Raw genomic sequence first — 24686 nt, 5'->3', positions numbered from 1 at the left:
GGTGTCAGGGAGTGGCAGGAGACGTGGTGGTGGTGGCAGAGGGTGCTGGCGGTGTCAGGGAGTGGCAGGGGACGTGGCGGTGGTGGCAGGGGTGGTGGCACGGTTGAGGGTGTCAGAGGACGGGGTATGGCAGTGGCAGCGCCAAAGAACAGTGTGTCAGAGTGGGGCTGTCAGGGGTCAGGGTGTCAGGAGGGTACTGGGAGGGGTGCCAAGGGCAGGGTGTCGGGGGGTGCCTGGCAGTGACGGGGGTGCCCGGCAGGTTCCCCCCGCAGCACTTTGGGAAGCTGTACGGGCTGGCCATGGCACTGTCGGCGCTGGTGGCCCTCCTGCAGTACCCCTGTGTCGCCCTGGTGCAGGGGCCGCTCCAAGGGGACCCCTTCTATGTGAGTGCACCCCAAGGCCCCTCCCCGATGGGTGGGGGGGGCTGCTCCATCGGGAATGGGGTGGTTGCTCCACGGGGGAATGGGGGTCCTGCTCTGGGGAGGGATGGGAGTCCTGATCCTGAGGGAATGGGGGGCCTGCCCAGAGAGAGATTGGGGTGCTGTCCCACAGTGAGGTGGGACTCCTGCCCCATGGGGAAATGGAGGTCCAGCCCCGGGAGGGATGGGGGTCCTGCCCCACACTAGGGTGGGGGTCGTGCCCCGGGAAAATGGGGGTCCTGACCTAGCACAGGGGACTGGGGTGGCCATGGGGCTGGCCCAGGGGCTCCCCCTGGGTGGGGTCAACCCCTCAGCCCCCTTCCCGGACACTCCCCCCTCCCCAGGTGAACGTGGGGCTCATCGCCGTGGTGCTGTTGGCCTTCGTCAGCCCCGTGGTGGTGGCCCGCGAGTGCCGGCGGCGAGCCAAGGAGCTGGAGGCAGCTGGCACGCCCCTGACAGCCCCCCCTGCCGCCGAGACCCCCGCCGAGATGCCTCACTGAGCCCCGCACCCGCCAGGAACCCGGCACCCAGCACCCCGTTTTTGTACTGGCCTGGGGGTGCTGTGCCGGTGGGACGGGGGGGTTTGGGGGTAATAAACGTCGCTGCCCCCTCCACCCGCTGTGCTGCTCCCCCAGCCCCCTCCCCAGGCCCCCTGCGCACACAGACATGGCTCAGAGCTCCTCTGCTTTACTGGGAAGGGAACTGGGGGGCCGTGGCAGCACTGGGAGATCAGTACTGGCAGATGAAGGGGCGCGGCTGGAAGCAGGGGCGGCTGCGCCAGAGCCCGTCTGGGGACAGGGACAGCGGTCGGGGCCATGGGGTGGACCCCAGGGCCCCTCTATAACCCTCCCAGTGGCCCCCAGTGCCCTGTAACCCCTCCCAATGCCCCCTATGCCCCTCCAAGTGCCCTAGTACCCTGCAGCTCATTCCTAGTGCCCCCCCCCAGTGCCCCAAGTAACCTTGAACCCCCTCCCACTGCTCCCAGTAGCCCTGTGCCCCCTCCCAGTGCCCCCCCAGTGACCCAAGTAACCTCCAACTCCCTCCCATTTCTCCCAGTAGCTCTGTGTCCCCTCCCAGTGCCCCCCTAGTGCCCCAAGTAGCCCTGAACCCCTTCCCATTGCTCCCAGTAGCCCTGTGCCTCCTCCCAGTGCCCTCCCCATTGCCTCCAGTGGCCCTGTGCCCCTTCCCAGTGGCTCCCCCACTGTCCCCAGTAGCCCCGTGCCCCCTGAGCCCGGGTGCCCAGCTTGGTGGGTGGGGGGGTGTGGATGCCCTCACCTCGGGTGCTGAGGGTGGTGCAGGTGGTCACAATGTGGTGGGGATAGGTGGGTCCCCAGTTGGCGTAGTTCCAGGGGCTGGAGTCCTCCCAGTATGACACCCACTTCCCTCCCTGCCGTGGTTACATCTCAGCCCCCAGTGACAGCCCCCAGTGACAGCCCCCAGCATCCCATACCCAGCCCCTCGCCCCCCAAAACCAGCCCCAGCACCCCTCACCTCCAAAAGCAGCCCCAGCACTCCACACCCAGCCCCTTGTCCCCCCAGACCGGTGCCAGCCCCCCCGGCCAGCCCAGACGCCCCCCCCCGGTGCCCCCTCACCTTGCAGCTGGTGACGGCCCCGATCCAGACGGAGATGTAGGTGTAGGTGCGGGCCAGTTTCTGCAGCTCCAGGTTGCGGGAGGCGCTGTGCACGGAGGCCAGCTGGCCCCGGTACACTTCCCGGCAGTAGCTCTGCGGGACGGGCACAGCCTGGCACCGGGCACCCGCCGGCACCCACCCGCACCTCAGCACCCCCGCACACACCTCCCACCGGCACCTCCCGGCAGTGCCGCTGTGGGATGGCCATGGCCTGGCACCCCGGGACCCCCCGGGGCCCCCCGGGACCCCCTGGCACCCAACCGTGCCCCACGTCCCCTCACCTGGGCACTCGAGTAGGTGCGCAGCCGGTTCACCACCGTGTACCGGGGCTGCGGGATGGCCTCGGCCGCGGGCACCCCCTGGGGCTGGCGGGGGGCTGGAGGACAGGGCTGTGAGGGCTGGCACCGGGGTCCCTCTGCCGCCTGCTGCCAGCCCTGGGCACGCGGCACTGGCGAGGCGGGCATGGCAGTGAGGTGGCAGGGACTGAGGGTGACCCCAGGATGTCACCGCGGGCAGGCGGGGGCGTGGGGGGCACTCACAGGGGCAGGGGGACACTCACTGGAGTGGCTGGTGGGCACAGTGCCCAGCAGGGCCAGGGCGAGCAGCAGGCAGGGCCACATGGTGGGGAGACACGCGGGGACACTGGGGACACCACCAGCACCCTCGGGAGATACCACAGCCCAGTCATCCTCCACCACCCTGGAGGAGTGGTCCAGAGCCCCTCTTTGTGCCCCTCTTGGTGCCCCTCTTGGTGACAACCCATCCTCCACGCGTCTGCCCTGACACCGCCCATGTCCCCACCGAGCCTCTGCCACACCCGTTGCCAACCCGTGACCCTCACCCCATTCTGCCTCTCTGTGCCCCATGCCCCTCCGCCATCCCCTGTGCCACCCCCACCTCCCCCTGGCACCCCAGAGCCCCCCGTACCAGCCTCAGGGACGTCCACCCCTACCCCCAGCCCCAGCAGCCGTGGGCTGAGCCCTCCCCGTGCCCCTGTCCCCGCTCCTCACCTGGGGGCTGGGGGGATCTGCCCCCTGTGCCCTTTATAAGGGCGACAGGGCCATGTGTTCCCACCACAGCCTTGCGCCACCCCAGCCTGGACTTGGGGGCACCAGGGGGACACCGGGGGGCACTGGAGGGACACCGGGGTGGGGGGAAAGCGGGGGCTGGGACTGCAGGGGTGGGGGCTGCTCGAGCCCGAGGGGTGGGTGTGGGTGTGTGGGGCACAGTGTGTCCCGGGGGTGGGGTGCTGGGGTGCAGAGGGGTGCTGAGGGGATGTTGGGGTGCTGATACCATCTCCCGCCAGCCGCGCTTGCCCAAGGGCCATTTCCTCCCCAACGGCCGTGGCCCCCCAAGTCTGGCCCATCCGTTTGCCCACGGCCCCCCCCGACTCCCCCAGGCCCCCCCTTCCCCCGACTGGCCCCCCTGACCGGCAGCTCAGCACCCACAGCTCCCCCAGGGCTCTGCACCCCCTCCTCTGCACCCTAAATCCCCATCCTCACCCCCACGCTCTGTGCAACCCCTTCCGCAGCAGCCCCCTGTGCCCCTGCACCCCAAACTCCCTGAGATCTCGTACTGAGACCACACACCCCAAACTCCCAGCACCCCCTCTCCAAGCCCCCTGCACCCCAAGCCCCCACAGCCCCCATCCCTGTGCCCCTGCACCCCAAAGTCTCAGAGCCCCCTCCCCATGCCCCTGCACCCCAAACCCTAAAAGCCCCCTGTGCCCCTGCACCCCAAACCCCCACAGCCCCCTCCCCGTGGCCCTGCACCCCAAATTCCCAGAGTCTCTATGCTGAGCCCCTGCGCTCCAAACTCCTTCAGTGCCCTCCCTGAGCCCCCTGCACCCCCCTTCCCTGGACCAAGCACACCCTGAGCACCGGCCGGGCGGGGTGTGGGCAGAACCCCCTCCCAGGTGTCACCCCCATGTCCCCCCCAGCATGTCCCCAGCAGTTGGTGGTCAGGAGTGTCACAAGGCTGCGGTTGGGGACACGTGTCCCTGTCACCAATATAAGGGTGGCAGCGGGCAGAGCCCCCCAGGACTCAGGTGAGGGGATATTGGGTTGCGCTCAGTCCCTGGCTGCCAGGGTTGGGGGTCCTGGAGGCTGGCACGAGGGTCTCTGGGGTGCCAGGGGACATGATGGGGGACTGAGTGGCACAGGGTGCCCAGGGGATGGGGCAACCATGGGGTTGGAAGTGAGGAACTGGTGACATGGTGGGCACGGAAGGGCTGGGATCAGTGGGGGTGACACTGGGGGTGACAGAGGGGATGAGGCATGGGGTGGCACTGGGGATGGTGGAGGGCCATGGGGATCTGGGAGGGTTTTAGAGGGGATATGGGGAAGACCGAGTGACGCTGTGGGTGGCAAAGGAATGCTGGGGATGGCACAGGAGACGTGGGGAGGATGGGATGACTGATGGGGGTGGCAGAACAGCCATGGGGCTGTCCCCAAGGTGGCCAAGGGTGACAGGGCTGTGATATCTCCCGAGGGTGCTGGTGGTGTCCCCCGTGTCCCTGCGTGCCCCTTCACCATGTGGCCCTGCCTGCTGCTCGCCCTGGCCCTGCTGGGCACTGTCCCCCCCAGCTGCTCCGGTGAGTGGCCTCCACCCCCCCACCTGCCCGTGGAGACATCCTGGGGACAAATCGGACCCCGGGATGACACTGCTGATGCCCCTAGGCCGTGCCAGCCCCATGGCAGAGGAGACGGAGCAGGCAATGGGGCTGGAGGTGCCTGAGGAGGCTGTTGGGGCCAGCGACACACAGACACTCAGCGTCCCCAGCGCGCCGGGCGCCAGCACCCCCACCTACGTCGTGGTGCCCAGGTGCCGGACCTTCCAGCAAGCACAGGTGGGATGGGTGGGTTGGGTAGGGGGTCGGGGGAGGGGGCTCTGGTCCCCCGTGTGACAGCCACGTCCCTGCAGAGTTTCTGTGCCCGGAGATACCGTGGGAAATTGGCCTCGATCCACAGTGCCAGCACCAACGCCTTCCTGCTGCGCCTGGTGCACCGGCTCAGCAACGCAGGCCTGGTCTGGATCGGTGCCGTCAGTGACCCCGCCGTAAGGACCCCCACCCACCACCCCAGCCTTGGGGCACCCTGCCCCATCCCAGTGTCCCCACTGCCCACCCTGGGTGTCCCAGCCCCATTATTCCCAGTGTCCTCCTCAGTGCCCACCATGAAAGCCCCAACCCCACCCCGGTGTCCCTGGTACCCACTCTGGGGATGCTCCAGCCCTGTCCCAGTATCCCTGGTGCTCACCCTGGATGTCCCATTCCCATTTCATTATCTCTAGTGTCTATCCCGGGTATCCCACTGCCAACCCTGAGAGTCCCATTCCCATCCTATTGTCCCCAGTACCCATGCCGGGTGCCCAGCCTGCCCTCCACTCCCCGGGCACCCCGTGCCTGGTGCTGGGGGTCCACATGCCCTTCTACCTGGCAGATCCCAAGACCCCACTGCCACTGGACCGACCGGAGCCCCTGGGACTTCAGCCAGTGGCTGCCCGGGCACCCCCTGCCTGGCCACCACTTCTGCACCAGCCTCTGCACCAAAAGTCAGTGGGGGCTCCGGGGGGGCTTTGGGGGGCCACAGGGGACCCCCTGCCCATGGTGGGGTTGGAGGGGAGGGTGCTGGGGCACCTCGGGCCCCATGGGGAGTGACACTGGGGCGTTGGGGTCTAGTGTGGGGTGGCTGGGGAGTCTGTCACTGGGGGGGCTGGCATTGAGGGGTCAGTGGGTGGTCCCTGGGGCTGAGGGTGTCCCTGGGGGTGGGGGTGCTGGTGGGTTCCAGGCTGACCCCCCCTCTCTCCCCAGATGCACGCTGGAGGAGCGTGAAATGCAAGAGGCGGCTGCCCTTCATCTGTGAGATATGAGGGTCTCAGCCCCCCGAGCCCTCCCCGGCCCGCCCTGCCGCCGACCCCCACGTGGGGAGCTGCACCCCCCCTCTCGAGGCTCAGTAAAGCCCTGGTGTCAGCATTCACCTGGTGTTCGGGGAGGGCTTTGGGGGGCTGGGGGCCTGGATGGGTGCTGGGAGCAGCCGGGGGGGGGCAAGAGGGGGTTTGGGGGTGTCCCTTGTTTCCTGGGTGGGCAATGGGGGGGACAGGGTCCCCTGCCCAGGGGCAGCACTCTAACCCCCCCTCCCTCTGCTCCCACACCCTAACCCTGCCTGTCAGAGCCCCCCCATAACCAAGGCTGGACATGGGTGGGTGCTGCGAGCCACGGGTTTATTGTAGGGGGCTGCGGCCCCCTGGCATGGGGCCGGCGGGGAGCAGGGAGGTGCCGGAGGTGCATGGGGGCACCATGGGGGCAAGGGACAAGGCACTGGGGACACTGGGATTGGGACTGGGCATGCGGGGTGGGCACTGGGGACAGTGGGATGGGGCTCAGTGTGGAGACTGGGTGGGCAGTAGGAGCCCAACGGGGGTCCCGGCAAGCCCCTCACCCAGCCGTGGGCTTCCCCTCAGTGGGGTAGGTGGCACCAGGGCTAGAGGCCGAGGGAGAAGGTGCCTGAGTCAGTGGACTGCTTGTCCCGAGTGCAGCCCCCCAGTGCCCCTGGGGGACACGTCGTGGGGGTGGCGGGGGTCGCGGGCGCACCGGCCTCTGGCACCTGTGGGGCCGGGCACTGGGTTAGTCACTGCCCCACAGCCAGGGCACCCGGGGGGCTCAGGGGCCCTGCCCCCACTAGCCAGCCCTACACAGCCCCAGGCAGGGCCGATCGAGCCCCCCAGAGGTGACCCCATCCCCACGGCACCCCGGCCCCACGTCTGACCTCCTCGAACTTGCGGGCCTTGTAGTGCTCGGCGCCCTTCAGGAAGTTGAGCAGGATGATGTCGCACAGCACCGTGCCCTGGGGGCAGCGTCGTTGGGGTGGGGGGCCCTGCGCTATGGGGCACCCCCTGACCCCCCCCCCAGTCCCCCACTGTCGCCCCGGGTCTGTGCTGTGTTCCCATGGCTACGGGAGGTGCCACCACGCCGGGGCTGAGAACGGCCACAACTCACCACACCGATGGAGGTGAAAGCTGCCACTGTGTTGATGAGGGTGGGGACGATGCCGAACTTCCCGGCCTGGGGGGTGCAGAGCCCCTGTCGGCGGAAGCCCCCACCCCTGCCACAGACCCGCGAGCCCCCGGCCCCACACGTACGCTGCCGTACACCAGGACATCGAAGCGGATGCCGAAGGCCTTGGTGAGGGTGCGGCGCTCGGAGCCGTCGGGCCAGCGGTAGTACCTGGCGTGCCTGCGGGGTCGTGGGGACACGGGGACACAGGGACAGGGGCACAGGGGGCCGTGCCAGGCAGCGCACGCCCCTGTGCCGTGTGTGTGGCGGTGGCGGCACGGCCGTACCTGAAGTTGTAGCCAGGGGCAGGAGTCCGGGCCAGGCTGTCCAGGCGGGTGAAGGAGTAGTGGGGCAGGCAGCGCTCCCAGGCCCGGTCCAGGTCACACACCCACCCGATCTTGATCCCCAGCACTCCCCCCTGCCCCGGCACCACATCAGCCACATGGCACCACACACCTCTGTTCCCACAGTGTCTTGTTTCAACAGCCTCACAGCCCCACATTCCCATGGCCTCATGCTCCGTGTCCCACGTACCCACATCCCACATCCCCAAGTCCCCAAGTCTCACATTCCCACGTCTATAGACACATCCCACATCCCAAACCCCATGTGCCCATGTCCATGTGCCTGTGTCCCCATGTCCCTCTGACCCTCCATCACCACGCCGCCAAGTCCCACATCACTACATGTGCTGTGCTCCTGTATCCCCACATCTTGCTCCCAACACCCCACATCCCTGCATCCTGTGTCCCCACGTCATGCTTCCCTATGTCCACGTGTCCCCCCATCCCATAATCCCCCCGTCCCGTGTCTCACACCCCCATGTCCCACATCCCTGCATCCCCACGTCCCGAGAGCCTTTGTGTCACCAAGTCCCACGTCCCCATGCCCTCACATCCCGCCTACCTGTGCCCCCACGTCCCCACACTCCCCCTTTTCCCCCCCGTGCCCCCCGTGCCCCCGCTCACGGTGGCGGCCAGCGCAGGGAAGTCCTGCCCCGCCAGGCGCGCCACGTCCCCCAGGCGCAGGATGGGGCACAGGGGCTGCAGCTGCGGGTGGAAGCGGCACCGGCCCAGCTCCACCCCACTGCCAGGGGGCGGCAGGTTTGTCCTGGGGACACGAGGGGACACGGGGGGACATGGAGGGATGTGCCCGTCCCTGTGTCAACATGTCCTGTGTCCCCCTGTTGCCATATCCCCTCCCCATGTCTCCCCTGTGCCACTCACTTCTCAAAGCCGAAGAGCGGGAAGCGGATGCTGTTCTTGATGAGGAGGGTGAAGTTCTCGGCCTCCAGCATGATGGGGCTGGGGGAAAAGGGGTGACCCTGGGGACATGGTGGCAGGGCACGGCCCCCTCTCCTCCCTGTGTCTCCTCGTGTGCCCCCGGCCCCACTCACACATCAACGGTGTCCACCTCGGGCGGGCACCAGCCCTGGATCTCGCAGGTGCTCAGGGTCGCGTTGTAGGAGACACAGTGCCCCGTCAGCATCCCTGGGACCCCAGACCCATGTCAGCACCCCTGGGACCCCCCGACCCCCGCCAGCAACCCTGAGACCCCTGGACCCTTGTCAGCGCCCCCGAGACATCAGATCCATGTCAGTACTCCCAGGAGCACCTCTGGGAACCCCGATCCCTGTCAGCACTCCTGGGACCCTGAACCATTTGTTCCTCCAGACTCCCAGGTCCCTCATCAGCACCCTGGCACCCACAGCCCCCATGAGGGTCCCTCAGAACTGCCTGTGGTGGGGCTCAGCCTCCGGCCTCCCCCTGGCCCCCTCAGCCCCCTGTTCCCGCCTTGGCCCTCATGGGGGTCCCTCACTGGCCCTCACAGGGGTCCCTCACCGTTGCTCATACTTGTACTCAGCTCCTGCCCCCCCTCTCGTTCTCCTGGCCCCCTCAGCCCACCCGTTCCCCCCTCAGCACCCCCGAGGGTCCCTCACCACTGCCCACGGTGGGGCTCAGCCTCTGGTCCCTCACGGCCCCCTCAGCCCCCAGTTCCCGCTGCGGTCTCTCACCGTTGCTCGTACCCAGACTCAGCCCCCCCATTCCTGCCTCCGCCCTCACGGGGGTCCCTCACTAGCCCTCACAGGGGTCCCTCACCGTTGTTGGTACCCAGACTCAGCCCCCCCATTCCTGCCTCAGCTTTCATGGGGGTCCCTCACCATAGCTCGTATCCAGGCTCAGCCCTCGGCCAGCTCTGGTTCCCCTGCCCCCCTCAGCCCCTCTGAGGGTCCCTCATCACTGCCTGTGGCAGGGCTCAGTCTTCGGCCCCACCCCGGACCCTCAGCCCCCCATTCCCACCCTCACCGTTGCTCGTACCCACACTCAGCCCCCCGTTCCCCCCTCAGCCCTCACGGGGGTCCCTCACCATTGCTCGTACCCGAACTCAGTCCCCGGCTCCCCCCGGCCCCCTCAGCACCCCCAGCCGTGCCCGTTCCCCTCCCCAGCGCCCCCGGGGGTCCCTCACCGTTGCTCGTGGCCGGGCTCAGCCCGCGGCAGTCCCGGTCGGCCGAGCAGCGGAACGCGGCTTCGCTCTGCGGGGCGGGGGTCAGCGGGCGGGGGGCTCGCAGAGGGGGTCCCCCCGAGCTCCCCCTGCCCGCCCCGCACCTCCGGGCACACGCCCTGCGCCTGGTCCTCGGTCCGGATCTGCTTGGTGACCACCACGAACACCGAGGTGCCCTGGGGGACGCCGCCGTCACCCGACCCGCGCCAGGGTGTGGCCCGCGCCCCTCGGCGGCCCCTCGCCCTCACCTGCGGGGGGGTGACGTAGTCGGCCGTGTCCAGCACCTGCCCCGCGTAGCGCCCCACGCCCTTCACCTTGGTGACCACGGAGGACTCGATGGCGGTGTCCCGCACCTGGTACGCTTTCTCGTGGAGGAACACCCAGCTGCGACGGCACGGCGGGTGACGCTGGGGACAGCCACCCCCGGACACCCCCCGGCACCCGCCTGCGACGCCCAGGACCCCCCGGAGCTGCCAGCACCGGCGGTGACTGCCGCTTGTCACCCCCCGCCGGTGGCCGCTGTCAGCCCCCCAGGAGCACCCGGGGACAGGGACCCCCCCCCCGTCAATCCCCGCTGCTGCTCTGCCCCTCGGTGTCACCCTCACTGTCCCCTTCCCCGTCGCCCGCCCGAGGTGTTGTCCTGGCTGTCCCCCTTGTGTCACCCGCGCCGACACCCTCTCTGCTCGCTGTCCCCATCATGTCACCCGCGCTGCCACCCTCCCGTCACCCGCACCGGCACGCTGTCCCGGCTGTCACCACCGTGTCACCCCACCGGCACACTCTCCCGGCTGTCCCCCTTGTGTCACCCCAGCGGCACACCTGAATTCCCGGCACTGACACACTTGTCACCCTCTCTCCCGTCCCTCACCCGCCGCTCCCGGCCTGGCCACCTCCTCACCCCGCACCCCTCGCTGTCAACCCCCCATCGCCCTCGTCACCCCCGGGTGTCACCTGCAGCAGCAAGTGGCTGTCGCACCCCGCGGAGCCGGGAAGGGGGTCCTGGGGGGGGAAATCTCGGGAAAAGGGGTCCCGGGGGATGTTCCGGGGGGATGTCCCGGAAGTGCCGGGGGGGGCTCACCCAACGAAGTAGGCGAGGATGAGGAGCTGGACGCCGCGGTTGACGGCGCCCACCACCCAGCTCTTCACCACCACCGACTTGGTGGTCTCGTACGAGAAGAAGTCGCTCACCCAGCGGGTGCGGGGGCCCAGGGGGGACATGGGCGGCGCGGGGTGGGAGAGGGGCGGCCGGCGGCGGGGATGCGGGCAGGGCAAGGCAGGAGCGGAGGGTGATGCGGGAAGGGCAGGGCAGGGCAGGGCAGCGGTGCGGGCAGTGAGGAGGGATGCGGGCAGGGCAGGGTGCGGGTGCGGGTGCGGGTGCGGGTGCAGGCAGGCGTGCAGGCAGGCGTACGGGCAGGGGTGCGGGCAGGGGTACCAGCAGGACGCGGGGACTGGCAGGGTGTGGGCAGCAGCCCGCAGGGGTGCGGGAAGCCGGGGCGGTGCGGGCGGGCGGGCGGAGGCGGGGGCAGGGCGGGGGCCGGGGGCGGGGGCACAGCCCGGGGGGGCGGGAGGGGTCGCCCCCCCTTCGTGGGGAGATGGAGAAGGGGGGCAGGCAGGGTCCTGCCCGGGGGTCCCTGCGGTGGGATCCCCCCTTTTGGGGTTCCCCCTCCGGACACCCGGGACCCCAACCCGCGCTGGGGTGCACGGAGGGCGCGGGGGGCGCCCCACTCTGGGGGTGCCCGGTTTGGGGAGGGGGAGAACGACACACCCCCGCGGCGGGGGCGCGCAGGGAGGGGTGCCCCGTGTGTGCGGCCCGCGGTTTTCGGGGGTGACCCGCTCTGGGGGTCCGGTCCCCCCACTTTGGGGCGCCCCGGGTTTGGGGGGGTGGGTGGGTCCCCCCGCGGTGACGTCACGGGGCTCGCCCGGCGCTGTCCGGCATCGCCGGCCCACCATCTCTGTGGTGCTGGGCGGGGCAGAGCGGCGGGAGGGGGAGCGGCCGCTCTGGCCCCGCCCCCGCCGCCTCTGTGGGCGGGGTCCTCCGCCTGCGCCTGTCCTCCCCGCCGCCAGGGGGCGCCGGCGCGGCGTGGCGCGGCGCCATTGCGGAAGTGCCCCTCGACTTCCGGCGGCTGCGGTTCCGCGCGATTCGCGCTGCGCAGGCGGGAAAAGCGGCGGCGGTGCGGGGGGGCTGGGGGGGCACCGGGACCGGGGGGGGCACCGGCGGGGTGGGACAGGCCTGGGGTCGGGGGTGGGCCCCGGAAGGAGGGCGGGGGACAGGCCTGGGGTCGGGGAGAGGCCCGAGGGGCGCGTGTGAGCTTAGGCCCCGGAGGGATTTGGGGTCCGGGGAGGCCGTTCCGGTGAAGAGAAGGGCGGGCGGTGGGAGGGACCCATGAGGTGTGAGGGCACACGGAAGGTATCGGGGCGATACAGAGGTGGCCGAGGGGCACAGAGGGTGGAACGTATGGGGAAGGAGTGAGAGGGGCCGGAGGTTGTCCAGGTCGCCCCCCGTGAGTGAATCGTGTGCCACCCCGAGAGGCAGCGTCGGGGCGGGCGTGGGGGAAGTTTGAGGGGGCACAGGGTTGGTTTTGGGGGTGTTGCGGAGGGCAAGGGGGCCCCTCGGCGGCCCAGCTCACCCGCTGTCCCTCCCCGCAGCTGCTCTGACTGACCCCCGTGCCGCTGTCCCGGGCATGCCGGGCTGGGGGGGCCGCTGAACCCCTCTGTGCGCTCGTCCCCGTCCCCTCCCGTGCCCCAGCAGCCTCGCAGCCGCCATGGCCGACACGCTGGAGTTCAATGAGATCTACCAGGAGGTGAAGGGTTCCATGGTGAGCCGGGGGGGTCACACGGGGATGAGCCTGAGGAGTGGGAGGGGGGAGCGAACACTGCGTGGTGAGGAGCTGTGGGGGGGTTGGGGTCCCTCCCGTGCCCCCCTCAGGCCCGGCTGTCCCGCAGAACGACGGGCGGCTGCGGCTCAGCCGGCAGGGCGTCATCTTCAAGAACAGCAAGACGGGGAAGGTGGACAACATCCAGGCCTCGGAGCTGGCCGAGGGCGTGTGGCGGCGCGTGGCGCTGGGGCACGGCCTCAAGCTGCTCACCAAGAATGGCCACGTCTACAAGTACGACGGGTTCCGGGAGTCGGTGAGTCCTTGTTCCCGTTGCCTTGGCCCTGTCCCGGATCCAGCCGTGCTCCCTGTGAGCCCCGGAGCAGCTCTGCTCCCCTGTGTCTCCGTGCTCGGGGGCTGTGTCTCTGTGGGGGCTCTGGGCAGCGCCCGCCGGCATGTGATGGTTCCTGATGGTTGTTCTCTCCCTCTTGCCCTGCCCAGGAGTTTGACAAGCTCTCGGATTTCTTCAAGGCCCACTATTGCCTGGAGCTGGCAGAGAAGGATTTGTGTGTGAAGGGCTGGAACTGGGGCACAGTGAGGTTTGGAGGTGAGTCCTGGCACCACTGTATCAGAGGCAGCCCTGAGACCTTGGGGTGGGTTGTTTCCACCAGTGTGGCTGTTCTTGCCACCCCTGCCATACTCTTGGGAGCAGCTGCCTTGGGGACTGCGGGGACATTTGCCATCCCAGGAGAGTAAGGTACCTGTGGATCACAAATCCCGGGGGAACATTGTGCAGACAGTGCTCAGCATGGAAGCTGTGAGCACCTGGCAGAGCTGCCGGTTCCCAAAGGAGCCAGGGGAGCTGGTGCATGTCCCCCCTGCTCTGAGACCAGAGGACATGGGCACAGACAGTTTCTTACCTCTTTCTAATCAGTGCCCATTTCCAGGGTTGCAGCCAGAAGGGAGAAAGCCTGGAGATTTGGGAGGGTGGGAGCGCAGTGGGGAGAGCAGAGGCATTGGGGTTTTGGGAGAGGGGGTGACACGTGTGTAGAACCTGCCTTGTGGGGCACAGCTGTGACCTGGCCACGATGGCCCCCGCAGGGCAGCTGCTGTCCTTCGACATCGGGGAGCAGCCCGTGTTCGAGATCCCCCTCAGCAACGTGTCCCAGTGCACCACGGGCAAGAACGAGGTGACGCTGGAGTTCCACCAGAACGACGACGCCGAGGTCTCGCTCATGGAGGTCCGGTTCTACGTGCCGCCCACCCAGGAGGACGGCGTGGACCCCGTGGAGGTGCGCAGGGCTGCCGAGGAGGGGTCGGGGCGGTGGCGAGGGCCCCTTTGTGATCCCGTCCCTCGCAGGCCTTCGCCCAGAACGTGCTGTCCAAGGCGGATGTGATCCAGGCCACCGGCGATGCCATCTGCATCTTCCGGGAGCTGCAGTGCCTGACGCCGCGCGGGCGCTACGACATCCGCATCTACCCCACCTTCCTGCACCTGCACGGCAAGACCTTCGACTACAAGATCCCCTACACCACCGTGCTGCGCCTCTTCCTGCTCCCGCACAAGGACCAGCGCCAGATGTTCTTTGTGGTGAGCGGGAAGGGGTCAGCCTTCCCTCGGGAACAGGGGTGAGGGGTGGGTCAGGGGGATTCACGTCCTCGCCTCCCCCTCTCTTCCCAGATCAGCCTCGACCCCCCGATAAAGCAAGGCCAGACCCGATACCACTTCCTGATCCTGCTGTTCTCCAAGGATGAGGACATCTCCCTGACCCTCAACATGAACGAGTGAGCTGCCTCGCTGCCAGGCCGCTTCCCAGGCCCCCCAGCCCAGATCCCGAGGGAAGTACCAAGCCCCTGGCGTCCTGTTCTCACCTCTGCCCTCCTGGCTGTGCAGGGAGGAGGTGGAGAAGCGCTTCGAGGGGCGGCTCACCAAGAACATGTCGGGGTCCCTCTACGAGATGGTCAGCCGGGTGATGAAGGCGCTGGTGAACCGCAAGATCACCGTGCCTGGAAACTTCCAGGGGTGAGTGGCTGCAGGGCCAGTCCCTCTTTTTCCCTGTCATTCCCATGGCTGTGGGGAAGGGGCTCTGTGTGATTTGTGCCCAGAAGCAGGGCTGCTGGTTCCTTTGGCTGCGAGGGCGGGCACGGGGAGAGCGTTTCTCCCCGTGGGTGCTGGATAGCCACGTTTGCCCCACAGACACTCCGGAGCCCAGTGCATCACCTGCTCCTACAAGGCCAGCTCGGGGCTGCTGTACCCGCTGGAGAGGGGCTTCATCTACGTGCACAAGCCGCCCGTGCACATCCGCTTCGACGAGATCTCCTTCGTCAACTTCGCCCGCGGCACCACCACCACCCGCTCCTTCGACTTCGAGATCGAGACCAAGCAGGGCACGCAGTACACCTTCAGCAGCATCGAGAGGTGGCTCTGGGCTCTGGGCTCTGGGCTGTGGGGCCGGTCTGGCCGTGCTCACTGGGGCTCCCTGGCAGCCCAGGCCTGACCGTCGGCTCTCCCGCAGGGAGGAGTACGGGAAGCTCTTCGACTTCGTCAATGCCAAGAAGCTGAACATCAAGAACCGGGGGCTGAAGGAGGTACCTGCCGTGCGGGGCCTGCCTTCTCCCGAAATCCGGCTGCTTTTCCCTCCTTTTTTCACCTCTCTTTTCTCTCCTTGCCCTTGTAGAGGAAAAAGGTCCGTGCGATATCCCTTCCTCTTTCTCCTCCTCCTCCTGGTGCAGGTTTCCTGTGCATGGCTGTGGTGGTCCTTGACTAACCCAGTTAACCCCAGCGTGGTGTGCGAGGGCCCCCCTAACCCACATAACTGCTCTGCCCCTCTCTCCAGGGCCCTGATGGTGGGGAAGGAGGGGACGTGTCTGTGTCCATCCTCCACCCTGTGCGTGCCCAGGGCCATGCCAGGGGCTGTGTTCCAGAGTGGGGGGTGTGCAGGGGGTGCTCAGGGAGCAGCTCTCATCCCGCCTCTCCACAGGGAATGAAGCAGAGCTACGATGAATACGCCGACTCTGATGAGGACCAGCACGACGCCTACTTGGAGAGGATGAAGGAGGAGGGCAAGATCCGGGAGGAGAACGCCAACGACAGCAGTGATGGATCCGGGGAGGAGACAGGTGAGGGCTGGGGCTGCAGGAGACTGTGGGGGGCTGGTGTTGCGCTCTGGCTCCTTTCCCTCATGATTATCTGATGTGCTGATCCCTTGCTCTCTCCTCCAGACGAGTCCTTCAACCCTGGAGAAGAGGATGATGATGTGGCTGAAGAGTGAGTAGAGGCTGGGCAGGGCTCTGTCCAGAAGGGCCTTAGGAAGGTGCTGTTGGGGGGATGCTCCCAGCACGACTGGGATCACCTTGTATAGCCCTGGATTTGGGAATGTTGGGCAGCAGGGACAGTTCTGGGCTCACTCTGTTGTAACACCATTAGGCAGTGTGAGAGAGTTCCAGAAGGAATCAGGGGCTCCTGGGGAGGCCTTGGCTGCTCTGGCCAGGAAGGAGAACGGCGGGAGGAGGGCTAAAGCCCTGGGCTGGGGCAAGGGTGGGTGGGGGCCATGGTCCCTGCAGCAGCGTGGTGGGAGCGGGGGGGGCTGGGAGCTGAGCCCTGGATGTCCAGGAAGCGGAACACGGTGAGCCACGTTCGTGGAAGGCGACTCCCCCGAGGGCTGTTAACAGGAGCACAGGGCAGCTCCGGCCCGGGAAGCCTCTGGGGGCAGGTCTGGCTGCCGGCCGGGCGCTGAGGCCGCTGCCCCCCGCGCAGGTTCGACAGCAACGCCTCGGCCAGTTCCTCCAGCGGCGACGGCGACAGCGACCGCGACGACAAGAAACCCGCCAAGAAGGCCAAGATCGTCAAGGACCGCAAGCCCCGCAAGAAGCAGCAGGAGGTGAGGGGCTGCTGCGCTGCTGGGGGGGTGCAGAGGCGAGCGGGGTGCCAGGGTGCTGGGTGAGGGGTGCGCTGGGGCTCCATGAGTGTTCTCCATCTCCCAGAGCAAGAAGGGGAAGGACCCCAACGCTCCCAAGCGCCCGATGTCGGCGTACATGCTCTGGCTGAACGCCAACCGGGAGAAGATCAAGTCGGACCACCCTGGCATCAGCATCACCGACCTGTTCAAGAAGGCCGGGGAGCTCTGGAAGGCCATGTCCAAGGAGAAGAAGGAGGTGAGGGATGGGAGGACTGGGCTGCTCCCCTGGGGCGGCAGAGCTGGGCCTGGTCTGGGAGGAGAGGCTGGATGTGAGGGACCCTTCCTTGCTCCTGGGAGGAGTTGGGAAGGGGAAGGGACATCCTCGGGCTGGGTGATCAGAGGTGGAGAGGGATGAGGTGGGAGCAGGGTGGGGTGTGGGTGAGTGCTGGGGATGGTGGAGGAGGAGGGAAGGCCCTGCTGCCCCTGCTCTCTGGTCACAGGAGTGGGATCGGAAGGCAGAAGATGCCAGGCGGGACTATGAGAAGGCCATGAAGGAGTACAGTGTGGGCAGCAAGGCCGACAGCCACAGGGGGTGAGTGTGCTGGGCAAGGGGCTGGCAGGGCTTGGCCCCCCAAAATCAGGCTATTCACCAGTGCCTTGCCAGAGCTGGGGGGCTGCCAGCCAGGTGACACTGCTCCTCTCCCCACACGGCACAGGGAGAGGTCAAAGAAGAAGAAGAAGAAGCAGGAGAAGCAGATGAAGGGGAAAGGGGACAAGAAAGGTGCCACCTCCAAGTCCTCGTCCTCCAAGTCCCCGTCCAAGAGCATGAGCGACAGCTTCAAGAGCAAGGAGTTTGTGTCCAGCGACGAGAGCTCCTCTGCAGAGAGCAAGAAGGAGGTAGAGGGTCCTGGCTGGGGGGTCCCAGCCCTTCTTTTCGGGGGAACAACCTGGTGGTCTCTGCAGGGGCTGGGCCCCTCTCCTACCTTGTGTCTGTAGTACAGTCACATCCCTTGGGGGGTGTCCTCGAGTCGCCACCATCACCCTGTCCCCAGTGTGGGGGCACAGGAGAGATGGAAGAGTGGGGGCTGCTGCCCTTCCTTCACTGTCCCCCACTGATCTCCTTGTGCCCTGCCCGCAGGACTCGGAGGAGGAGGGGGCTGCCAGCCCACCCCCCAGCTCGGAGGACTCGGCGTCCGGCTCGGATTAGCCCCATCCCGGCTGGCTCCAGGCTGGTTCCCAGGTCGGCGAGAGGACTGGGCGGGCCGGCCCCGCGGCAGAGACCGGGGTCCTGGGCTCGGGATGGCTCCCACCGGGAGCAGGGCTGGGGGGCCCTCATTCCCCCAGCCCCCCGTGCCTGGCTGGGGGTGCGAGATCTCATGGTGGCAGGAGGTGCTGGAGGCTCCTCAGTGCCCCCTCACCCCTGTTCCCCATCAATTTATTTTTTTTTAAACACTTGGGTTTCTTTCCTTTTCTTTCCTTCACTCGTTGATTTTTTTGGTGGTGTTTTTTTTTTTTTTTTGTATTTTGGGTCTGTTCACATGGCAACTTGGATTGAATAAAAAAACCCCGTCGAGGGCGTCTGTGTGGGTGCGGGGCCGGCTCCCCCCATCCCTCCTTCCTTCCCGCAGCCATCCGGGAGCTTGTTCCCCTCCTTGAACCGCTTCCAGGGCTGACCTCACTCTCTCCCCACCCTCCATTAGCGGCCCCCAGCCCCTGCTCAGCCATCAGGGCTCCTAATTACGGCCCCTCGCTCGATCCTGATGCCATTTGGGGGTTTTTCCATCTCCCTCATGAGTGGGTTGATCCGATTAAGTCCCTTTTCCCCTCCGGTGTTTGATTGCGGGCAGTTCCCGGTCTGGAACCAGCCCCGGGGGGATCCCATGCCTGCCTGTTCCCCCGCTTTTCACCGCCTTTACTGGCACCACTGGGATGGTGCTGCGGGGAAGCAGGAGCCCCCCGGGTCCCTTGTGCTCCCCGAGGCCGAAGGCGGGGGTTCACGGTGGGCACAACGGACCCCCAAGTGGAGTTGTGGGGCGCTGTTGGCATGGCAACCCACCCCAATGGTGATTGCTGCCCCTCTGGCGGCAGGCCCCACTGTTGGGAGGACCCCCGGAATGGGATAATTTACAGCGGGGGGGGTCCAGGGGGTGTCCAGGGGGTCCTGGCCGGCTGTCCCCGCGCCCTGAGGGTCATTTGGGGGTTCCTGGAGGTCTCTAGGGTGTCCCCCCCGGCCCCATTTCGGAGGACTCTCTGGCCGCCCCTCTCTATGGTCCGCCCGCCACGCGGCGCCGCTGTGCCCCGCCCCTCCCTGTCGTTGGGGGCGTGGCCAGTGGGGCGCTCATGAATATGCATTAGCAGCGGCGGCGGAGGGTGAGAGGGGGTCGCTCCGCCGGGATGGGGCTGCGGGGAACCGGGATCCCCGCGGGCCCGCGGTGCCCGCCGGGGCACCCCGCATCTTCGGACCGGGCGGCGCGCCACGGGCGCGGGACCCCCGAATTGGGTGGGGGGCTCCGTTGTCATGGGGACGGCGCTAGGCCGCGGTCGTGGCCTACTCGGCGACTCGAGCGGAGGCTTCGTTGCCGTGGCAACGGGGATAGGCCGCGCTGGCGGAGGACCCCGGGGGGGCCGGACCCGCATCCCGGGGCCCCGCCGCCATCCCGTGCTGGGAAACGGGCCCGATCGTTTCCAGATGTGCGTTGTGGCGGCCGTTCCCCCGTGGAAGGCGAAGGGAGGGGGATCTGGGGGTGGGGGTTGGACCCCGGCGGGGGCAGGAGGGAGCGAGGCAGGGAGGGGAGGGAGGGAAGGAGGGCAGGGCCGGGAGGAGGCACCGAGCGGGTTTTTCCTGTCCCCGCAGCCCCGGTGAGTCACGGGAGAGGCGGTGGCTGCAGCGTGAGACCCGTGGGGACGGTAACCCCCCCTCCCCGCCCGCCCCGCGCCCCCCACGTGTGTCCCGGCCCGCCCCGGACATGAGGCTGATGTGGGGAAGGTGAGTGGGGCACCCGCGGCCCCGCCGATGGGGCTGGGGGGGCAATTCTCGGGGGTTCGGGCGGTGCCTCCGGGGCTGCCGGGGGCCCGGGGGGGGGGGCGGCGGGTGACCAGGGCGGGGGGCCGAAGTGGGAACTGGGGCAAACTGGGGGCCAGACCGGCCATCGGGGGTTGGCAGAGGTCGGTGGTGGTGACACGTGTGCGTTGGGACAGGTTAGCGCAGGGTCAGGCAGGTAAGGGAGGGGCCACACGGCGCCGAGAGTGTCGCAGGGGGTCCATGTGGTTACGGTGGTGGGGGGTCGGGATGTTATCTGGGGCCGCTGCCCGTGCCAGGCTGGCTCAGGTGAGACAAGGCCGGTGTACCAAGGGTGTTACTGTGGCATGACCGTGGTTTGGCACAGCTGGACGGGCCTTGGCACAGGGCCGGGAGGCGATCGGGCACCCCCCGCCTGCCGCTGGGTCTCTCTGGGCACGGGGTGACCCCCAAAACGCTCCTCCCTCCCTCCCTCTCTCTCTCCCCAGGGGCTGACCCCTCGCCGTGCCCCCCGTGTCACCATGGCCTCCCAGCCGCAGCCCCTGCGCCCCGCCGTGCCCTGTGCCACCCCCACCAGCACTGGGGGGGCCGGTCTGGCTGGCAGCCCCGACAAAGGTCAGTGCCACGGGCGGGGGGTTTGCTGGGGCAGCCCCCCGAGGGCTGTTCTCAGCCTGGGGGGGCTGTGCTGCGCCCCCTGACCCCGTCCCCGGCTCTCCGCAGGCACCGCGCGCCCCAAGCCGCCGGTGAGGCCCAAGCCCCGCGTGCTGCCCAAGCCGGCCGTGCCCGCCAAGCCCCCGGTGCCGCCCCTTGTGCCGGGCCCGCGGCACCCCCGGCCCGAGCTGCCCTCGGCCGAGAAGATGAACCGCCTGGCTGGGCCGCAGCCCTACAGCGGGGGTGGCACGGGGGGGCCCCTCCGCCGCCCCTCCTTCACTGTCAGGTCACCCGAGACCCCCAACGGGAAGGGGCTCCCGTCCCCCGCTGTGGCAGCCGCCGAGGAGGAGGTGCCCCCCGCCCCGCCGACCCCCTCGCGCAAGGGCCCCGCGCCCTTCAAGGTGACGCCGGTGCCGGTGGCTGCCAGGCCGGAGCGCTTCCCAGGCACCACTGTGGAGGAGATCCTGGCCAAGATGGACAGCAGGGAGGGTCCGGGCAGCCCAGACAGGGCCTGGCTCTCGCCCTTCTGTCCCGACCCCTCCTCCCGCTTCGGCTCCAAGACCTTCGCCGCCTTCCGGAGGCGTCCCAGCGGGGAGGCGGATGGAGACCCCCCTGGTGAAGCCCCACACACACCCCGACCTGCGGCGGGCGAGCTGGGAGTGGGGGATGACGGACACTCCATGGCTGAGACGAGGTGAGGGGCCAGAGACCCACCCCAGGGGGAGAGTGGCAGTGGGAACACGGGACATTGCTCCGAGCCGTCCTGGGGCGGGAATGTAACGGAGCTGAGGTCTGGTCGCCGGCACAAGGCCTGGGTTCCTCCCGAGCCACAGCGCCTCGAGGTGCCTCCGTGGGAAGGCCAGTGCCAGCCGCAGGACGGGCTGTCCTGGACCAGGAGCTGCCTGCAGCCCTGTGGGTGGGCTCCAAGCCAGCCGTTAGGCAGGGGGTTGCTCCCCGGGAAAACACTCCTGTTTTCCCAGCCTCACTATTTTTTCCCTACTGGGCCGTGCCAAGGCACAGGGAGCGGGCAGATCAGCGGGACTCCCAGCTCTGGGACGTTCTGGGCCGGAGCCAGGGCTTGGCCATGCTCCCGAGAACTTGGGCACCTCAGGGAGAGCTGGGCGGGGGCTGCTCTGAACCAGAGTGTGAGAAACTCGCTCCCAAAGGACCAAAAACTTTCCAGAAAAGGGGCTGGGAGTGCTTCGCCTCCCTCCCCTGGCAGCCCAAGCCAGGGCCCGGCGTGCAGCCATGGCAGGGCCCGACCCTGGCCCCCTGTGGCCATGGAGGCTGGTTTGGAGCAGGGGTGCCTCAGTGGGTGTGAGGAGAGGGGCCCCGAGGCACCCAGTGGGATTTACCCTCTTTCCCCATTTCTCTCTGCAGCGGCTCCCCCCCAGCTGGGCCACGCTGTGCTGGGGACCCCCGTGGACACCGGAGGCCACCGTCCCCTCCTGATGTGAGTGCTGGCCTCGCCCTCCGGCGTCGCGGCAGCTCCGCTCCTGGGCTCTCTCCTTCGGGGCTCTCCTGTCTCCTCCGGGGCTCCCTCTCTGCGGGGTGCGTGTCTCTCCTTTCTCCTCGGGGTGCTGGCTGCCCCTTCTGGGGGGGTCCAGTGCCCCCTGCGCTGGGCCCCCAGCGCGGGGCCCAGGGGTGTGGGGGTGGCGTGTGCCAGCACCGGTGCCAGCCGTGGGCAGGGAGCAGCTGTGAGTCACCAGCCGGGGTTTGGTGACCCGGCAGGTATGTGGCAGGGCAGGCCCCTTGGGCTCCCCGCCAGTCCCTCTCCCCACACTGCACTCGCTCGGGGCGGTGACCGGGACACCGGGCCTCGGTGACACCACGGGTGACAGCCCGGGCAGTGGCCCCAGGTCACCTTGGCAAGAGGGCAAACCCCGACGGTGCTGGACAAAGGTGATGCCAGTCCCAGGCAAGGCAGGCGGCTGGGCTGGGGGGTCCTGACTTCCTTCTGCTTCATTTCTTCCTCTCCATCTGTCTGGGTGGTCCGGGGGCAGCGGAGGGCTGAGCTGGGAGCGGGGCTGGGGCACCAGGAGCCGCCCGGGCTGAGTCACGCTGGAGCAGCCTGGTGCTGGCACACAGTGTGGGCACCTCCTGCCCCAGGTACAGGGAGGGGAGCGGGGCTGGAGGGAGAGACCCTCCGGAGGTTTGGGGTGGATGATGCTTGGGGGTGTCTCTCGAGTGACAAGACCCCCACTGGCTCTTTCCACAGCTCTCCTCTCTCCAACTGGGGGCCCTCGGACCCCCGGGCTCCCCACGGCCCCCCACCTCCCCGACCCCGGCCCCAGGAGCTCCCTTCCAGCCTCCCGAGCCCTCCGCCCCGGCCCCCGGCTCTCCCGATGCCCCCGCTGAGCTCCTGGCCCCCGACTCCCCCACACTGCCCCCCGGCTCCCCTGAATCCCCCACTCAGCCTCCAGCCGAGGCCCCTGCCCCCTCCATCCAGGCCCCAGGTGCTCCCTCGGCCACCAAACCCCATCTCGGCACCTCCCGCTCCCCTGGCTCCCCCCACACTCCCGGGGAGGGTTCCCCTGACACTGCCAGCCCCCCTGGCACTCCCGAACTGCCCCCCCGAGTCACCTGCCCCCCTGGCTCTCCTGAGGCTGCTGCCGAGTACCTGGGCCGTCCCAGCCCACCCCTTGCCAAAGCCTCTCGTCCCCCAGGCTCCCCAGAGGGACCCGATGACTCCGCAGTGTCCCCACAGTCCTGCGAGGGTCCCGATTTCAGCTCCCCTCCCCGGGACGTGGGACTGCGGCGCTCCTCAGAGGGAGTGCTGCAGTCCTCGCCCACGGGGCAGGGCCTGGGGGAGCTGGGGGGTTCACTGAGTGCCCTGCCCCGGCCCGGAGACCCCCTGTCTGAGCCCTCCCTGGGCAGTGAGTCCGGCTGGAGCCTTTCCCAGTCCTTCGAGTGGACGTTCCCGTCGCGGGGGACACGCTTGTCGGCCTTCCCCCCCCACTCCCCCATCCGGGAGACGCCTGACTCGGGGCTCTCTGAAGAGGGAGAGTCGGATGGGGAGGCTGCAGCCCACAGCCCCCCAGAGGACAGCGGCTCTGAAGGGCTCGACAGCTGCAGGGCAGAGGGGGCTCCATGCCCAGGGGGTCCCGTAGCCCAGCGAGAAGCTGAGGGCTTGACGGAGGAGGAGGAGGAAGGGGAGGTAGAGCGAGGCACCCCTGGGTCCCAGTCCCCACTTCGTGTGACAGAGCCTGGCTGGCACCCAGCTGAGCCTGAGCCCCCCACCCAGCCCAGCATCACCACAGCTGCACCCCTGGATCCAGCCCCCCCCGATCCAGCCCCTCTGGCTGACTTGGCCTGGGCAGGTGACAGCCCCAAAGACCTGCAGGGCCCTGGGGGGCCAGGCCAGGCCGAAGGACCCCCACAGGGCCCCGACCCCCACGCCGACCCGGGCTGGCTGACGGAGCTGCTGGCGTCACCTGGGGCCCACACCACAGGGCACGGCTCGCCAGAGGTGAGGGGATGCTGGGGGCTCTGTGGGGTTAGTGTGGGGTGGGCTCCTCCATCACTGGGTGGTGGGATAGGAGGGGACAGCACAGGGTGGGATGAGTGTGTGGATGGAGGCCAAGCGGGAGCATGTGGTGAGGGGCAGGTGGCAGGGTATGGCCTCCCTTTGGGGTGGGCCCTGCTGTGCTGTGTACCCTGGGCACCCCAGGGCGTTTCTCCCCTTCTCTCCAACTCTGCTGCTGTAGGAGCCAGGGCTATGCCCCCCTCTAACTCTTCTCACTCCTTTCCCCCTTCCCCCCAGGGCCTGCTGGGCTGGTCGCGGAAGGACCTGTGCAGTGAGTTTGGCATTGGCCGCCCTCGCCGGGCCGGCACCTTTGACTGGAGCTGCCCAGCTGTGTCCAGGGAGAGAGACTGGCCTGCTGAGACCGAGCAGGACCAGGAATTCAGGGCCAAATCCGGCTGGGACAGCAGCCGCAGCGACAGTGCTGGGGCCAGGCCGGATGGGCACTTCAGCGCTGCCCGGGAGGGCTGGAGCAGTGACTACAGAGGGACAGAGCTGATGGCAGACACCAAACTGGGCGGCAGTGACTGGTCCCAGTCCCTCGGTGCTGGGGAGAGCTGCCTGCGGGATCCAGACTTTGGCAGCAGCACAGCCAAGTGGGGCCCAGGCTATGGCCTGGGCCGTGCCAGCAGCACAGAGGAGCTTGACTCCGGGCAGCCCACCTGGGCGGGCAGGTATGGCACCGGTGACACGGAGATGAAGGACAGGGAGCTCGCCCCGGACTGGGCCAGTAAATACAGCAGTCGGGATGCCGGAAGCAAGGATGAGGATTTTACGCTGGGCTGGGCTGGCCGATCCAGCACTGGGGACACTGGGAGCCCAGACAAGGAACTCAGCCCCAGCCGACCGTCCTGGAACAGCAGGTACAGCACCCGGGACATGGAGAGCCAGGACCGGGAGTTCAGTCCCAGCCGGCCAGCCTGGACTGGGGAATACAAGGACACACAAAGCCAGGACAGGGAGTTCAGCCCCAGCCGGCTGGCTGAAGGCAGCGAGTGCAGCACTGGCAATGTGGAGACCCAGGACCGGGAATTCAGCCCCAGCGGAGCGGCCTGGGATAACAGGTACAGCACTCAGGACATGGAGAGCCAGGACCGTGAGTTCAGCCCCAGCCGGCCGGCCTGGACTGGTGAAATCAGGGACATGGAAAGCCAGGACAGGGAGTTCAGCCCCAG

General features: G+C 68.4%; 6 protein-coding genes across 10 annotated transcripts in view; 4 read left to right on the top strand and 2 right to left on the bottom strand.

Moving 5' to 3' along the window:
- Positions 1-1033, top strand: part of SLC43A3 (solute carrier family 43 member 3) — a 5479-nt gene extending 4446 nt beyond the window's left edge. Inside the window, exons 11-12 of the mRNA XM_017838251.1 lie at positions 260-383; positions 764-1033. Coding sequence (XP_017693740.1) covers positions 260-383; positions 764-919 — 280 coding nt within the window. The 3' untranslated portion in view covers positions 920-1033. The remainder of the gene's footprint in view (positions 1-259; positions 384-763) is intronic.
- Positions 1034-1148: 115 nt separating this feature from the next.
- Positions 1149-2671, bottom strand: LOC108509006 (proteoglycan 3-like). Its single transcript, XM_017838223.1, has 5 exons — positions 2611-2671; positions 2333-2427; positions 2013-2144; positions 1695-1806; positions 1149-1207 (listed from the first exon to the last, which is right to left on the bottom strand). Exons 1-5 carry the CDS (start codon positions 2669-2671, stop codon positions 1149-1151), a joined length of 459 nt encoding a protein of 152 aa, XP_017693712.1.
- Positions 2672-4583: 1912 nt separating this feature from the next.
- Positions 4584-5921, top strand: LOC108509005 (proteoglycan 3-like). The gene is made up of 5 exons (XM_017838220.1): positions 4584-4644; positions 4730-4899; positions 4974-5108; positions 5492-5603; positions 5863-5921. Exons 1-5 carry the CDS (start codon positions 4584-4586, stop codon positions 5919-5921), a joined length of 537 nt encoding a protein of 178 aa, XP_017693709.1.
- Positions 5922-6358: 437 nt separating this feature from the next.
- Positions 6359-11701, bottom strand: P2RX3 (purinergic receptor P2X 3). Its single transcript, XM_017838219.1, has 13 exons — positions 11554-11701; positions 10685-11054; positions 9855-9990; positions 9711-9782; positions 9571-9637; positions 8501-8594; positions 8331-8408; positions 8073-8214; positions 7392-7522; positions 7191-7284; positions 7048-7113; positions 6818-6895; positions 6359-6655 (listed from the first exon to the last, which is right to left on the bottom strand). The coding sequence occupies exons 1-13, from the start codon at positions 11699-11701 to the stop codon at positions 6533-6535; spliced, it is 1599 nt and encodes a 532-aa protein (XP_017693708.1). The 3' UTR covers positions 6359-6532.
- Positions 11702-11710: 9 nt separating this feature from the next.
- On the top strand, positions 11711-17913 carry SSRP1 (structure specific recognition protein 1). Of its 3 annotated transcripts, XM_017838248.1 has the most exons (18): positions 11711-11777; positions 12253-12422; positions 12550-12735; positions 12921-13026; positions 13521-13711; positions 13780-14010; positions 14101-14204; positions 14314-14442; positions 14617-14838; positions 14936-15008; positions 15098-15106; positions 15401-15539; positions 15642-15687; positions 16177-16300; positions 16404-16574; positions 16819-16910; positions 17035-17215; positions 17457-17913. In XM_017838248.1, the coding sequence occupies exons 2-18, from the start codon at positions 12369-12371 to the stop codon at positions 17523-17525; spliced, it is 2127 nt and encodes a 708-aa protein (XP_017693737.1). In that variant the 5' UTR covers positions 11711-11777; positions 12253-12368; the 3' UTR covers positions 17526-17913. The 3 variants fall into 3 exon arrangements, with proteins under 3 accessions (XP_017693737.1, XP_017693739.1, XP_017693738.1); XM_017838250.1 differs by lacking the exon at positions 15098-15106; XM_017838249.1 differs by lacking the exon at positions 11711-11777 and having other exon boundaries at positions 12235-12422.
- A 671-nt stretch (positions 17914-18584) lies between these two features.
- The window catches only part of TNKS1BP1 (tankyrase 1 binding protein 1), a 9339-nt gene continuing 3237 nt past the window's right edge, over positions 18585-24686 (top strand). For 2 of the 3 annotated variants that reach the window (XM_017838246.1, XM_017838244.1), the window contains exons 1-7: positions 18585-18688; positions 19173-19304; positions 19826-19952; positions 20058-20682; positions 21369-21441; positions 22207-23457; positions 23752-24575. In XM_017838246.1, coding sequence (XP_017693735.1) covers positions 19859-19952; positions 20058-20682; positions 21369-21441; positions 22207-23457; positions 23752-24575 — 2867 coding nt within the window. In that variant the 5' untranslated portion in view covers positions 18585-18688; positions 19173-19304; positions 19826-19858. Of the gene's footprint in view, positions 18689-18904; positions 19010-19172; positions 19305-19825; positions 19953-20057; positions 20683-21368; positions 21442-22206; positions 23458-23751; positions 24576-24686 lie in introns of those variants that run through there. The other variant, XM_017838245.1, reaches the window with a different exon arrangement.

Source organism: Lepidothrix coronata, unplaced genomic scaffold (genome assembly GCF_001604755.1).
Source record: "Lepidothrix coronata isolate B3197 unplaced genomic scaffold, Lepidothrix_coronata-1.0 Scaffold329, whole genome shotgun sequence".
NCBI classification, from domain to species: Eukaryota; Metazoa; Chordata; class Aves; order Passeriformes; family Pipridae; genus Lepidothrix; species Lepidothrix coronata.
Note: the sequence above shows the minus strand (reverse complement) of the source record. Positions and strands in the feature narration are given on the sequence as shown.